Raw genomic sequence first — 13,682 nt, forward strand, 5'->3', positions numbered from 1 at the left:
TAGAAAAAAGATTTACATTAACGTATGCATATTTTATGGGCTCTGCAGGATGCAAAAATGTGGAGTGCTGCACATTTGTATACATAAAACATTTCTAGGCTCCAGCAGGGCACATTTTTTAGAGTTTCCCTTTCCGATTAAAATACATATTTTTGGGGGGAATTTTTGCCAATGACCCCCCTCTGGTATGTCACTGTCCATGTTGTGGGACTATTTGTGCACTCATAGTTTGTATTTGGTGGCTGCAAATATGACCTGCAGGCTTTTCAGGTTCGCCTACTATTAAAGTCAATAGGAGCAATGCGAACTGGCGGTTCGCAAACATTTAATCACTACCTTTAAACAGGGGCTATTGCTGGTATGGGGTTTGGCTGGTTAGGTGGGGACACAATAGGCAAATTATTGCTGTTCTGGCCTGCAATATCCTGCAGGTTAATTGACAGTAAACACAGAATATTAATCAGCTCTGGCATACACACTTCTCCAACCCCTTTGCTCTACCGCCCTACAGGTGGGAGCCCTTCTTCTGCCATCTGCTTTTCCACATTATCTAATATTAATGAAAATATATCATCAGGAACATCCAGCTCCTCCTCTCTCCGCATCTTGCTGAGTTTTCTAGGACATGAAGACTTTAAAGGATGATTTGGAAAAAGGAAAGCCAGTAAAAGATGGGTATAGTCATCATAAATACCTGACCCTCCTAAAGGGTGCAGATAGGATGGTATTGGGTGGTGCAGTGGCAGTGAAATAATAAAGGCTTCCATCTTATTGCTATTGAGATACAAACCGGATTCCAAAAAAGTTGGGACACTAAACAAATTGTGAATAAAAACTTAATGCAATGATGTGGAGATGGCAAATGTCAATATTTTATTTGTAATAGAACGTAGACGACAGATTAAACGTTTAATCCGAGCAAATGTATCATTTTAAAGGAAAAATACGTTGATTAAAATGTTCACGGTGTCAACAAATCCCAAAAAAGTTGGGACAAGTAGCCTTAATAAGAGGCTGGAAAAAGTAAATTTGAGTATAACGCAGAGCTGGAAGACCAATTAACACTAATTAGGTCAATTGGCAACATGATTGGGTATAAAAAGAGCTTCTCAGAGTGGCAGTGTCTCTCAGAAGCCAAGATGGGTAGAGGATCACCAATTCCCACAATGTTGCGCAGAAAGATAGTGGAGCAATATCAGAAAGGTGTTATCTAGCGAAAAATTGCAAAGACTTTGCATCTATCATCATCAACTGTGCATAACATCATCCGAAGATTCAGAGAATCTGGAACAATCTCTGTGCGTAAGGGTCAAGGCCGTAAAACCATACTGGCATTCCCGTGATCTCCGGGTCCTTAAACGACACTGCACCACAAACAGGAATGCTACTGTAAAGGAAACACAGAATGGGCTCAGGAATACTTCCAGAAACCATTGCCAGTGAACACAATCCACCGTGCCATCCACCGTTGCCAGCTGAAACTCTACAGTGCAAAGAAGAAGCCATTTCTAAGCAAGATCCACAAGCTCAGGCATTTTCACTGGGCCAGGGATCATTTAAAATGGAGTGTGGCAAAATGGAAGACTGTTCTGTGGTCAGACGAGTCACGATTCAAAGTTCTTTTTGGAAATCTGGGACGCCATGTCATCCGGACCAAAGAGGACAAGGACAACCCAAGTTGTTATCAACGCTCAGTTCAGAAGCCTGCATCTCTGATGGTATGGGGTTGCATGAGTGCGTGTGGCATGGGCAGCTTGCATGTCTGGAAAGGCACCATCAATGCAGAAAAATATATTCAGGTTCTAGAACAACATATGCTCCCATCCAGACGTCATCTCTTTCAGGGAAGACCCTGCATTTTTCAACAAGATAATGCCAGACCACATTCTGCATCAATCACAACATCATGGCTGCATAGGAGAAGGATCCGGGTACTGAAATGGCCAGTCTGCAGTCCAGATCTTTCACCTATAGAGAACATTTGGCGCATCATAAAGAGGAAGGTGCAACAATGAAGGCCCAAGACGATTGAACAGTTAGAGGCCTGTATTAGACAAGAATGGGAGAGCATTCCTATTTCTAAACTTGAAAAACTGGTCTCCTCGGTCTCCAGACGTCTGTTGAGTGTTGTAAGAAGAAGGGGAGATGCCACACAGTGGTGAAAATGGCCTTGTCCCAACTTTTGTGGGATTTGTTGACACCATGAAATTCTGATTCAACATATTTTTCCCTTAAAATTGTAAATTTTCTCAGTTTAAACTTTTGTTCCGTGATTTATGTTCTATTCTGAATAAAATATTAGAAGTTGGCACCTCCACATCATTGCATTCAGTATTTATTCACGATTTGTATAGTGTCCCAACTTTTTTGGAATCCGGTTTGTACATCTATGTACTATGCAAGACCCTGAAAAAGTGTGTGTGCCCTCACCATAGAAAGTCATTTACAACTTCCAGAATCTGTTTCTATCTGTTTTACTTGAGGATTTGATTTATATATTTTTTTTTTCAAAATTTATGGTTTCTTATTTTGGGATGACATTTTGGCCTTTGGAACCAGTTACTGGTTTTCCATACAGTTATGGACTCAAATTACAATGGTTTAACATACGATGGTCTACCCTGAACCAATTAATATTGTAACTTTAGGGACTAATATATACATAAAAGGAACAAAAGTATAATTAAACCCTATGCTAATTTTCTTTTTGTGCTCATTTCTAGTTCCAGTATGCAGATAAATGGGATATCCTCCTCATGGTAATAGGGATTGTGTGTGCCTTTGGAAGTGGAACAGCGGCACCCCTCAGCACTGTTATATTTGGACAAGTGGTAGGAAGCCTATCTACCAGTGAAAGCAGCATAAATGGTAATTTCACTTCTTTAAGATTATAAGGCTTGGGCCAAGATCGACCTGTAGGTGCAGCCTAATTATGGAGAGAGAGTTTTTGTTGCTGAGTCACGTGTGTCAGGAGAGCTGTGCCCCACCAGCACATTGCAGACAGATGGTGCAGTTGTACTCTATTTCTTCTCACAGAGAAGCTCAACAATTTTAGTTCTGACAGTCACTTTAAAGGGGTATTCCATGTTTTTGACTTTGAGGACATATCCTCCAGCAAGACATCGGGGATTAGGGAGAATTGTACCATATAGTTAATTGTGGGTTTTGTTTTTAATCAATGACTGTGCTTTTTCATTATTTTTGTATACTCTTTTGAAGTCTTGAATTAAGACATGTAAATCATTTTCACCCACTACTGCAGTACAATACACTCAAAATTATTTATGTGTGGTGCCTGTCAATTCATTTTTTAGGGGAATGGTAGAATAGTTGCAGAACTATTGACAGAATGGTAGAATAGTTGCAGAACCTTCTGTGCCGCTATGGTTTAGGGAGGATATCCCCTAACACAGTAGTCCTAGCAATATATTTTATAAGGGGGTAAGTATTGGACACTTACTGTACAGTTTATCCCCCTTACACATTCCTCATACTCTTATCATGCATGGCAGAAAGTGTATGCTGGGTATAGTCATGATGTCACGTAATTTGATATTTCATCATAATATAGCAGAACCATCTTAATGCTCAGTCTACATGATCTTGATCACATCTGGTTTAGCAATGGTGACTATGCAGTGTGACTGTTTATTTAAAGTGATTGTGCAGTTAAGTGATATTGATGGCTTGTCCTCAGGATGAGTCATCAATATCAGATGAGCAGGGGTCCAACCCCCAACACCCACATGATCAGCTGTTTAAAGGGAGTGTTCCTACCTCTTCAAAGTTTACCTGTGCGCTGTCACCTTTGTAGCGGTGGAGCAGTGTAATTAGAACTGCTCGACCGATTCAACTAAATAGGACAGAGCAGTTGTAAATACACGGTAATGCCACTGCAAAGGAGACAATGTACAGGTAAACTTTGAAGAGGAAGCACGAGCACCACAACCCTTTCAAACAGCTGATAGGTAGGGGTGCCTGAAGTTAGACCCCTGCCTATTTGATATTGTTGACCTGTCCTGAAGATAGGGCATCAATATTACTCTACTAAACAACCCCTTAGAACGTATACTTTTTTTTATAAATTACCTTTATTGCAAACGTATTCTGTTGTGCTCAAATTGTCCCTTTGTTTTATTTCAGCTTCAAGCAACAATTCTGGTTGTGGATCAAGCACTGATTTAAAAGCACAAGTCGCCAGGTAGCTGATGACTGTTGACATTAATCTCTTACCATTATTGCACATTCTGTGACTACACAGAGCAATGTAATGCCATGTTTGAGAGTATATATATTTACTTGGGTGAAGAATATGGGTATTGTTGGAACATTCTACGGTATATACCTAGGGATGAGAAAATCGACTTCGGATGAAACTTCTGAAGTCGATCCGCATAAAGGTTCGTTCGCAGGAGCTCCGTACAGTATTAGAATGTATTGGCTCCGATTAGCCAAATTTATTGCTTTACAATGGGACCACTTGGAACTGAACCAGAGTTCGGGAAATGTTTTTTTTACAGTGCAAATTAATTTAATTAATTTATTACTAGTGTTGATAGCGAATATTCTAACCGCAAATTTTTATTGCGAATATTGGCACTTCGAGAATTCATGAATATCTAGAACTAGCTGAAGGACCCAGCTTTGCTCCGGTATATTTAATCTATTTCATTTAATGTTTGTGTGTGTCGTTAAAAGATATCAACACTATCCACTATAACAGGGACATCTACAGCACCCCACCCCCAAAAAAGTTACCTCCTCAGCCCCCACCCCTTAACACTGATCCCCCCCACAGTTCCCCATCCATTCAAATTGGACCTCCACAGCAGCCCACCCCCTTAACTTTGAACTTTACAGCAGCCTTCCCCTTTAACAGTGACTTTCACAGCATACCACCCCCTTTACAGTGACCTCCACAGGGGCCTGCCCCCTTAACAGTGGCCTTTACAACAATTTGCCCCTTAACACTGACCTTCATTGCAGACCATCCCCTTAACTGTGACCTCCACAGCAGTCTGCCCCTAGGGTGGCCATAGGTCCAGTTTTAGGCCGGACAGTCCGACTTTCAGACTGCCTGTCCTCAATCTGGCATAGGGCCTGAATGGAAACAAGGATGTCCTTTTGAACAGCTCACTCTCATAAAGCAGCTCACTCTCATAAAGCATTACTGTCTCCTGCTCCATATACTAATTACTACTATTGGAGCGATGGGGAGGAGACATCAGCTTCTCTAGTGGGCACTCCGAGAAGGAACTCCCAGGAGAGAAGCTGATGTCTCCTCCCCATCGCTCCGGTAGTAGTAATTAGCATACAGAGCAGGAGACTGTAACTGGGGCACAGCAGGCAAACAAAACGGCACCCAGGAATAATAGTAGGTGCTGGGAGATCCCTGGGCGCCGCTCTGTGTAGCCTAATACTTAACTAAGTCAGAACCCGACAGTACTTTGTTGCTAATCTTTTGAAATAAATGGCTCTCTGAAGTTACAATCCATAGGCATAATCATATATATATATATATATATATATATATAGTATATTTTTCAAGTATTGCTCTGTCGAGCCTACTGATCTATTTTGAGCCTTTAGGTCAAGCTTTTTTTATTTCCATCATTGCCTGCCAACTTTTTTTATCTTTCTATAAACACAGCTATACGTGAGCTTGTTTTTTTTTGTGTGTGGAATTAGTTATATTTTTCAATGGCACCATTTTGGAGTACATACTGTATAACTTATTTATTCTGTGGCAAATTAAAAATAATATTAATTCTGCCTTGTTTTTTGTACATTTACATTTTTTTAAACTTTTTTTTCCGTGTGTCAGCGCAATTACGGCAATACGAATTATACAAATATTTTTTATGTTTTACTACTTTTACACAATAAATTCAAATTTACTTCAGAGTTGTGTGAGGGTCTATTTTTACAGAATGTGCTATAGTTCTTGAAATACCATTTTGAAGTACATACACATTTTTGATCACTTTTTATCCCACTTTGGAAGAGTCTCATGAACAAAAAAACATTCAGTAAAATGCAGTATAATTGAATTTTTACTACTTTTGTACAAATAAAGACTTTAAAAACTAAATGTTTTTTGTGTTAACGTATTCTGAGAGCCATAGCTTTTTTATTTTTCCACCAATGGAGCTGTGCAAGGGGCTTGTTTTTTTTGTTTTTTTTTTGCGAGACATCCTTTAGTTTGTATTGGTACTATTTTAATGTACATTAGACTTTTATATTCTTCTGTTCTTTTACATTTCTTCAATAGTAAAGCCTCTTTTATTGTTCTGTGATTTTTTAAATTTTTTCTAATTGTTTGTACAATTAAAAGTATTTTACATTTATCTTTTGAGCGTAGGTATAGCTGCTGCCACTAGGATGCAAACACTAGTGCTAGCTCCTCTTACAGGCTATCCAGGCATATCCAATGGTTTAACAGCCATTCCTTCTTTCTAATTAGATCATCCTGTACAGGGAGGGATGCCATTACACTCCCTGGCACCTTCTTATTTGTCCAGATCCAGTTATGGCACATCAGACGTTGTGCCAGCCCCCTCTCCTGCCCTTGCCTCTATATCTAATTAGGGGCACACCTTTTAGTTCTACCACAACACTCAGTAAATGACCGAGGATCACTGTGCATCACTGCCACCATTGTGGAGAATGGAGTCACGGTACAACTCGCTGCGACCCAGACCTCCATAAACTATGGGGTTGTGGTAACTTACAAGTTGTGCTGTAACCTCATTTAGTTTATTGGCTGTGGTGCTACACATCCTTGGTCGCAGGATAAGTGTAACAGCCAAGATTGTTATGTAGCTCCATCCTGAGGGCTGAGGTGCTAGCCTAATGCATGATGTAATGCGATGCCCACTTACTAGTAGGGGTAAAGAACCAAGCTATGAACATGTAATAGTCAACTCCAAAAGACGAAACTAATTAAACCTCAAATTATCAAGATCTAAATATGACCAAGAGAATGCTTTTTTCGCTTATCTGTGCACCATCATCTGAGGTCTCTGAGTCCTAGTTATAGGTGGCTTTACAGCTCTTATGAGCTTTGAACAGCCACATTACCACCTACCATGGGTGAAGTAATTCCAAAGTATGACATATATTCCCTTACATAATAATTGTTTTATTGCTAGTCCCTGTACCTGATGTAGCTATACAATCATTGTGAGCACCAGTCAGCCACGTTACGTAGGCAGATTGTGATAACCTGTAGATGATGTATCAGACAGGGCTATACAGTTATAGAGTGCATCAGGTAGAAACATTACCTGCATCAAAGGGTGAAGTAATGTACCACTGCTAGTCCTTCTAACTCATATACTTAACTAGCCTTTGCAAGCCCCATTTAACCATATCTCACCAGTATTTGTGCTACAGCTAAATGTTATATGGGACATGGTTATGCACTTATTCCATGCACCATCTAACCACTTAATCTCTATGCATAGAGTAATAATGCTCTAGCTGGTCCCTGTACCTGGCTTTGCCACTCAGACACATAAGCACTTGATGGTCACATGACCTCATTACATAGGCAGAGTAATGTGCTATTGCAAAAACTTGTACCTCAATAAGTATACATGTATTGCAAAAACCAGGTAGCCACATTGGTTCTGTACATGGCAAAATGATTGTGCTAATTCTTAACACCGTATTTAGCATGGCTCTGCAGTTGTTACTGGCAATGGGCAGGGTTATCATTCTATTGTTAGACTCTGTGCCTGGCACAGCAATGCAGTTTTATGACCACTCACATCTGGGTCTTTTTCACCTTCTCCTGGCCCTAATTAACTTTGCTTGTCCAACGTTCTATGCTGAGACCTCTCACTGGGTTGTGGATCTATTAGAAAAGGAGCCACTTGGTCCTCAATAGGGCTCATATACTTAAAAAGAAAGGTCTTGGATGGCTGTCATGTAATGTTTGACAGCCTTATCATTGCAGTCCAGGAATTGCTCCAGATTCAGGGAGGCTCCTTTACCCTCCACTTCAACAGTTATGGTATTTTTTTTTCTCCTTATGTTGCCCCAGAGTTTTTTCCTATTGAATCAGATTTTAGCCAAGTTCTTTCAATGAGTAGAAGCTCACAGACAGGCATTTCTATACTTGTAACATCTTGGTGTAAAGTCTTCTTACCCAAGCAGCCAACCTCTCCTATGGGATAACTATTTGTCTTGCATCTACTGCTTTAGACTAACCAAAACATTTTTATGACACTGCACTCCCAGTGTCTATCTGACACTATCGAGAAAAGCTGTAGAAGGCCACGGTGCAAGTGTGAGCGCCACTGCCTTCTCAAACAGCTAATTTGCGGGTGTTCCGGGTTTCAGACCCTCACTGATCAGCCTTTAAACTGGTTAATCAACACTCAAAAGTAATCCAGGTTTCTAGTCATCACATACTTTCAAACTTCGAAATCAGGTTTGAGGGATTCTTCCTTCCATGCAAGCTAATACTTTAAGAGCCTTGGATCTGTTTTGTCTCAGATGCTTGTGTTTTAACAAATAACTGCATTTATTATTTATTTTATGCACTTATATAGCACTACTATATTCTGCAGCACTTTAGAGACATTAGCTTCAGCATTAGCAACCAACTGTCCCTTATGTGGCTCACAATCTAAGGTCACTATCAGTATGTGTTTGGTGTGTGGGAGGAAACCGGAGTACCCGGAAGAAAGCCACGCAAACACAGGGAGAACATACTAACTTCATGCAAATGTTGTCCTTGGTCTGATTCGAACCTAGGACCCCAGTGCTAACCACTGAGCCACCGTACTGTAGACTACCTTCATCTCCAGCGTACTCAGGACAGACTTTTTGGTGGGTTTTTCCTCCATTCTTTTTGTAGTCCCCAAGTGGGGCAAGCTTATCTGCCCCATTATTGACCTAGAATGCCACTCTGTGTTTCTAGGCAATTTATATGCGTTGTCTGGGTGTACTCTTTCTTATTAAGGAGACCACCTAGCATACATAGTACGTGTGTAGAGTACAGCAGGCCAAGAAATGTCCCTTTGGATTTCTGGGAAAGATATCTGACGCCAGTATATATAAGATGTAATAATTACGATATATGTTTCTCAGAAACCCAAAGAAATATTGGCTACATCCTCTTTGCTTGACATTTGAAGAAAAATTACCCCAACCAAGGACTCTCATGAAACCAAGCAGTTTCTTGGCTTAGCTCTAATAATATGTAGTTTCTAGGGTTGAGCAAACCCGAACTGTAAAGTTCGGGTTCGTACCAAACTGTAGGATTTTTGGACCCCGGATCCAAACCCAACATTTCAGTAAAAGTTCGGGTTCGGTGTTTAGCGAGTTAATGGCGCTTTTTGAAAGGCTGCAGAGCAGCCAATCAACAAGCGTTTAACTTGTGTGCCCTTAGAAGCCATCACAGCCATGCCTACTAATGGCATGGCTGTGATTGGCTAGTGCAGCATGTGATTAGTGTTTAGCGCGAATATTCGAATTTCTAAATTTTTAAGCGACTATCGCACTTTGCAAATTCGCAAATATTTCGAATATAGTGCTATATATTCGTTATTTCGAATATTTTTGTTATTTTTTATTTTTTTATTGTTACCCTAGCTTTGTCCAAAAGCAGTACTTTTAAGAGAGGATTCCTTGCTCCCTGCCCGCTCAAGTCAGTGCCCGTTGCCGCCTCTATCTACTTCCCGTGCGATGGAGAGTCCCCATCACCATGGGAACGCCTCCATGCTAGAATGTACTGTCAGATGTGAGAATCAAGTTGCAATCGCAATGCAAATAATATAACTTAATAAAATCACATAACTATTTTAACTTGTACCTGGATTACAATGGTTGGCTTTCTTGAATTAGCGAAGATGGAGAATATTTTGTTTTGACTAATAAATATATTCGTCATCCTTGCTAATTTAAAGTAATTTAGTAAACCAGGTCTAAGTTGAAATCGCAATGCGATTAATTCAAGTTATATTAATCGCATTGTGATTTTAACTTCTAGCTGCTGCTTGGTCTCTATCGGAATGGGTGAGCTTGCTAGAATTAACAAAGTTAACGAATATGGAATCTAGCGGTGCTAATTTGTAATTGCAATACAATAATATTTGCTATTGTTATTAACCGCATTGCGAATCCAACTTTTATAATCCACTATTCTTAGATATAGTACTATATTCGTTATAGGGAGATAAATCGCCTTACTCCATAATGACGTAGTTGTCATTATCTCGTAATGCGATAGTAACTTTAATACGGTGTTATGCTAACTTTTGTGGAGGATTTCAATGCTGTATTGGGACAACATAGGAAGATATATTGCTTTACTCGATAATTACGTAGTTGTCATTATCGTGTAATGCGATAATAACTTAAATTGAGGAATATGTAGAATACTTTGCTATCTTCGTTGATGTAGAATACTTCGCTATCTTCAATGATGTAGAATAAAGAATACTTCACTATCTTTATTCTTTTATTAACAAAGACATAGAATATAGCGCTATATTCGTGTTAAATCTAGATCATCAAGAATAAAGAATAGGAAAGTTGCCTTATTAAGTTATAAGGCAATTAGAAGTTATAATTTCTAACTTCTAATTCTAAGCTTAAAAATCGCAATATGTGAATGATTAAATCGCATATTAATCGTGATAAATACAATAATGACGAATATTCGATTTTGACTAATTTAAGATGAATATTCAAGCGAATTTTCGTGAAATATCTCAAAATCGAATATGGCGGGAGGCTCAACACTATGCTGCATGTCACTCTGCTCTGATTAGTGTAGGGATAGGATGCTGCTGCTGTGACGGAGAGAATAGGACAGAATCTTTAATCTGAAGTGCTTGTTAACTCAGCAATCTACCTAGATTTTGTTTTGTGGGTGCAGTGCACAATCTTTTTACCCTGCCCTGAGCCCAGTGACCCAGAAAAATAACTTTTATCCTTCTGTTAGTTAGGTGGCTGGCGGCGGCCATTTTATGAAAGTTCTGTGCACCAGTACAGCATATGTTCTTTTGTGACAGTCAAATAGTAGCTTGAAATACTGCAATTATATTCTGGGTTTTAAAAAACACCCTTTTAGGGTTAAAGAATAAATTTTACAGCCCTTGTTGCATCTGACAGTGTGAATGTAACGGTCAGGTACACACACACACACAGGGGGGAGGATAGTGACCACTGCGCTCCACCCTCACCCCTGGCCCTGCCTACTTGCCTCACGAGTCCTGATGACAGGGGACAACTGGACAGCAGTCCCTAACTTAGAATACGTGCGGGAAGGACAGACAAGACAAAACCAAGAGGGCAACGCAGTACAGAGGGATAAGCAAAGCAAGGTCAGGAGAAGCCGGGGTCATAAATACCAGGAGAGTCGAGAAGTACCAAAGGAGTCCGCAAAGAATAGTCAGGTGAAAGCAAAGGTCAATATACCAGGAAGGATCCACAGTACAGGAGGAGCAGGCAAAGGATCGTCAGGGAACAGGATCAGGTAAGTACACAGGTATCCAACAACTGCCTGGAACCTAAATTAACAGGCAACCTGTGGCCAGCAGGCTGCCTGTATTTATAGTGGGGAGTGAGGGTCATATGACGTGGCCAGCGTCACATGACCGACAGACCTACCAGTCGAGCACCGAGTGATCAGATCGGCGCTCAAGGCAGACCTAGGAGCAGGGAGCCTCCCAATTAGCAAAGCTGCCCTGGGAATGAGGTCAAACACAGATCCTCGCTCCCGAAGCTAAGCAGCAGGTCTGCGGCTGATGGGAGACCGAGTACTCTCAGATTCTGTTATTAAAAAAACACAAATTTAGGGCAAAATACTAAATTTGCGGCCTTGGCTGCATCTGTCATTGTTAAATACAGGCTTGAAATACAGCAATGATTTTCTGGGTGTTAAAAATCACCCTTTTTGGGCAAAATACTAAATTTTGCAGCCCTTCTTGCATCTTTCAGTGTGAAATACAAGCATTAGATACTGCTATCATATTCTGTTATTAAAAAGACACCCTTTTTGGGCAAAATACAAATTTTTAAAGCCCTTGTTGCATCTCTCAGTGTGAAATACAAGCGTTACATACTGCTGTCTTATTCTGTAATTTAAAAAAACACTCACTTTGGGCAAAACACTGAATTCTGCAGCCTTTCCCGCATCTGTCAGTGTGAGATACACACGTTAGATACTGCTGTTCTATTCTGTAAAAAAAAATATAAACACCCCTTTTGGGCATAGTACCTAATATTGTAGCCTTTGCTGCATTTGTCAGTGTGAAATACACATGTTGGATACTGTTGTTCTTTTCTGTTATTAAAAAAACACCCATTTTGGGCAAAATCCTAAACATGATGCTGTTGGTGGAGCTCCTGTTGCAGGGAGAGGACGTGGTCGATCTGTGCCAGCTAAATACACAAGTGAAACACTTTTCTCAGGTGCGAGTAGGCGACAGAACCTTCAGCGGTATTTGGTCGGGCCTAATGCGGCTCTACGAATGCTGAGGCCAGTAACAAGTAAAGGCGATAGTAGATTGGGTTGCTGACAGTGTCTCCAGTTCCTTTACATTGTCTCCCACCCAGTCTCCTGCTGAAAGATCAGAGTTGGCACCTGCAGCCGATGTCCATCAGTCTTTCACCTTACCCCCTTTGTACGTATATTTTATTTTATGTCATTTCATTAATATGTCTGTTACATTTTTGGGTGAAATTCACAAATTTTTGGGTGTGATATACCCTTGCTATACCTAGTAGATAGGTAAACAAATTTCACTAATTTGTCTGTTACATTCTTGGGTGACATTTGACCATTTTTGCCTTGATTAAACCCCTGCTCTGCATAGGTGATAGGGACATACATTTCTAAAAATTCTTCTTCAATTGATGCGCGTCCCCTCCTTTCATTCAATGCTTAAACTTTAACAACTTGTCCCACATTTGCACTTCAATAATTTGTCGCACTTTTCTGCACTATCATATTAAATTTGAAACATTTAACCTCCCTTGGATGTGGTATCCCTTTCTCACGCTACCTCTCCGGTGTGTAACCCTGATTCGCCGCTAACCGTGATCAACATAGTAGGCGCAGAAAAGAACATCCAAAGTTGATAAAGCAGATATCAAATTGGATTGTGGACATCACTGGGACATGCGATATGGTGAAGCAGTATGTGTGCACACGCCTACAGGTACTGACTGATGGGTCTGTCCCCTGTAACTTCTGGGTCTCCAAATTGGGCACATGGCCTGAGCTTGCCCTTTACGCCTTGGAGGTGCTGGCCTATCCTGCAGCCAGTGCATTGTCTGAACGTTTGTTTAGCACGGCTGGAGGGGGTTATCACATGTTATATTTCTTAATGTTTTGGGGTGTACCCTAATAAAAAAAATAAAAACCAAAAACCAGTGTAGGGTACCTCCTCCACTGCCGCTTCCACATACACCACCATATCCACTGCCTCCTCAACCTCCTACTCCATATGGACCTCGTCCTCCTAGATCAAGATTATTATTATTATTATTTTATGTATTTTATGTTATTTAAAGTCATTCCCTATCCATATTTGTTTGAAGAGCACTTGACATGCTCTTAACCACATTTTGCTGGCATTTTCAGCCCTCTAGCCCTTTCCATGACATTTTTAGAGCCATTTTAGTGCTCAAAAGTTTGTGTCCCCACTGACTTCAATTGGGTT

At 40.4% G+C, this 13,682-nt stretch overlaps 1 protein-coding gene across 1 annotated transcript in view; it reads left to right on the plus strand.

Moving 5' to 3' along the window:
- The first annotated feature begins 625 nt into the window (after positions 1-625).
- LOC122939473 (ATP-dependent translocase ABCB1-like) overlaps positions 626-13,682 on the plus strand; it is a 578,859-nt gene continuing 565,802 nt past the window's right edge. The window contains exons 1-2 of the mRNA XM_044295545.1: positions 626-724; positions 2,724-2,868. Coding sequence (XP_044151480.1) covers positions 626-724; positions 2,724-2,868 — 244 coding nt within the window. The remainder of the gene's footprint in view (positions 725-2,723; positions 2,869-13,682) is intronic.

Source organism: Bufo gargarizans, chromosome 5, assembly GCF_014858855.1.
Source record: "Bufo gargarizans isolate SCDJY-AF-19 chromosome 5, ASM1485885v1, whole genome shotgun sequence".
In the NCBI taxonomy this organism is placed as follows: Eukaryota; Metazoa; Chordata; class Amphibia; order Anura; family Bufonidae; genus Bufo; species Bufo gargarizans.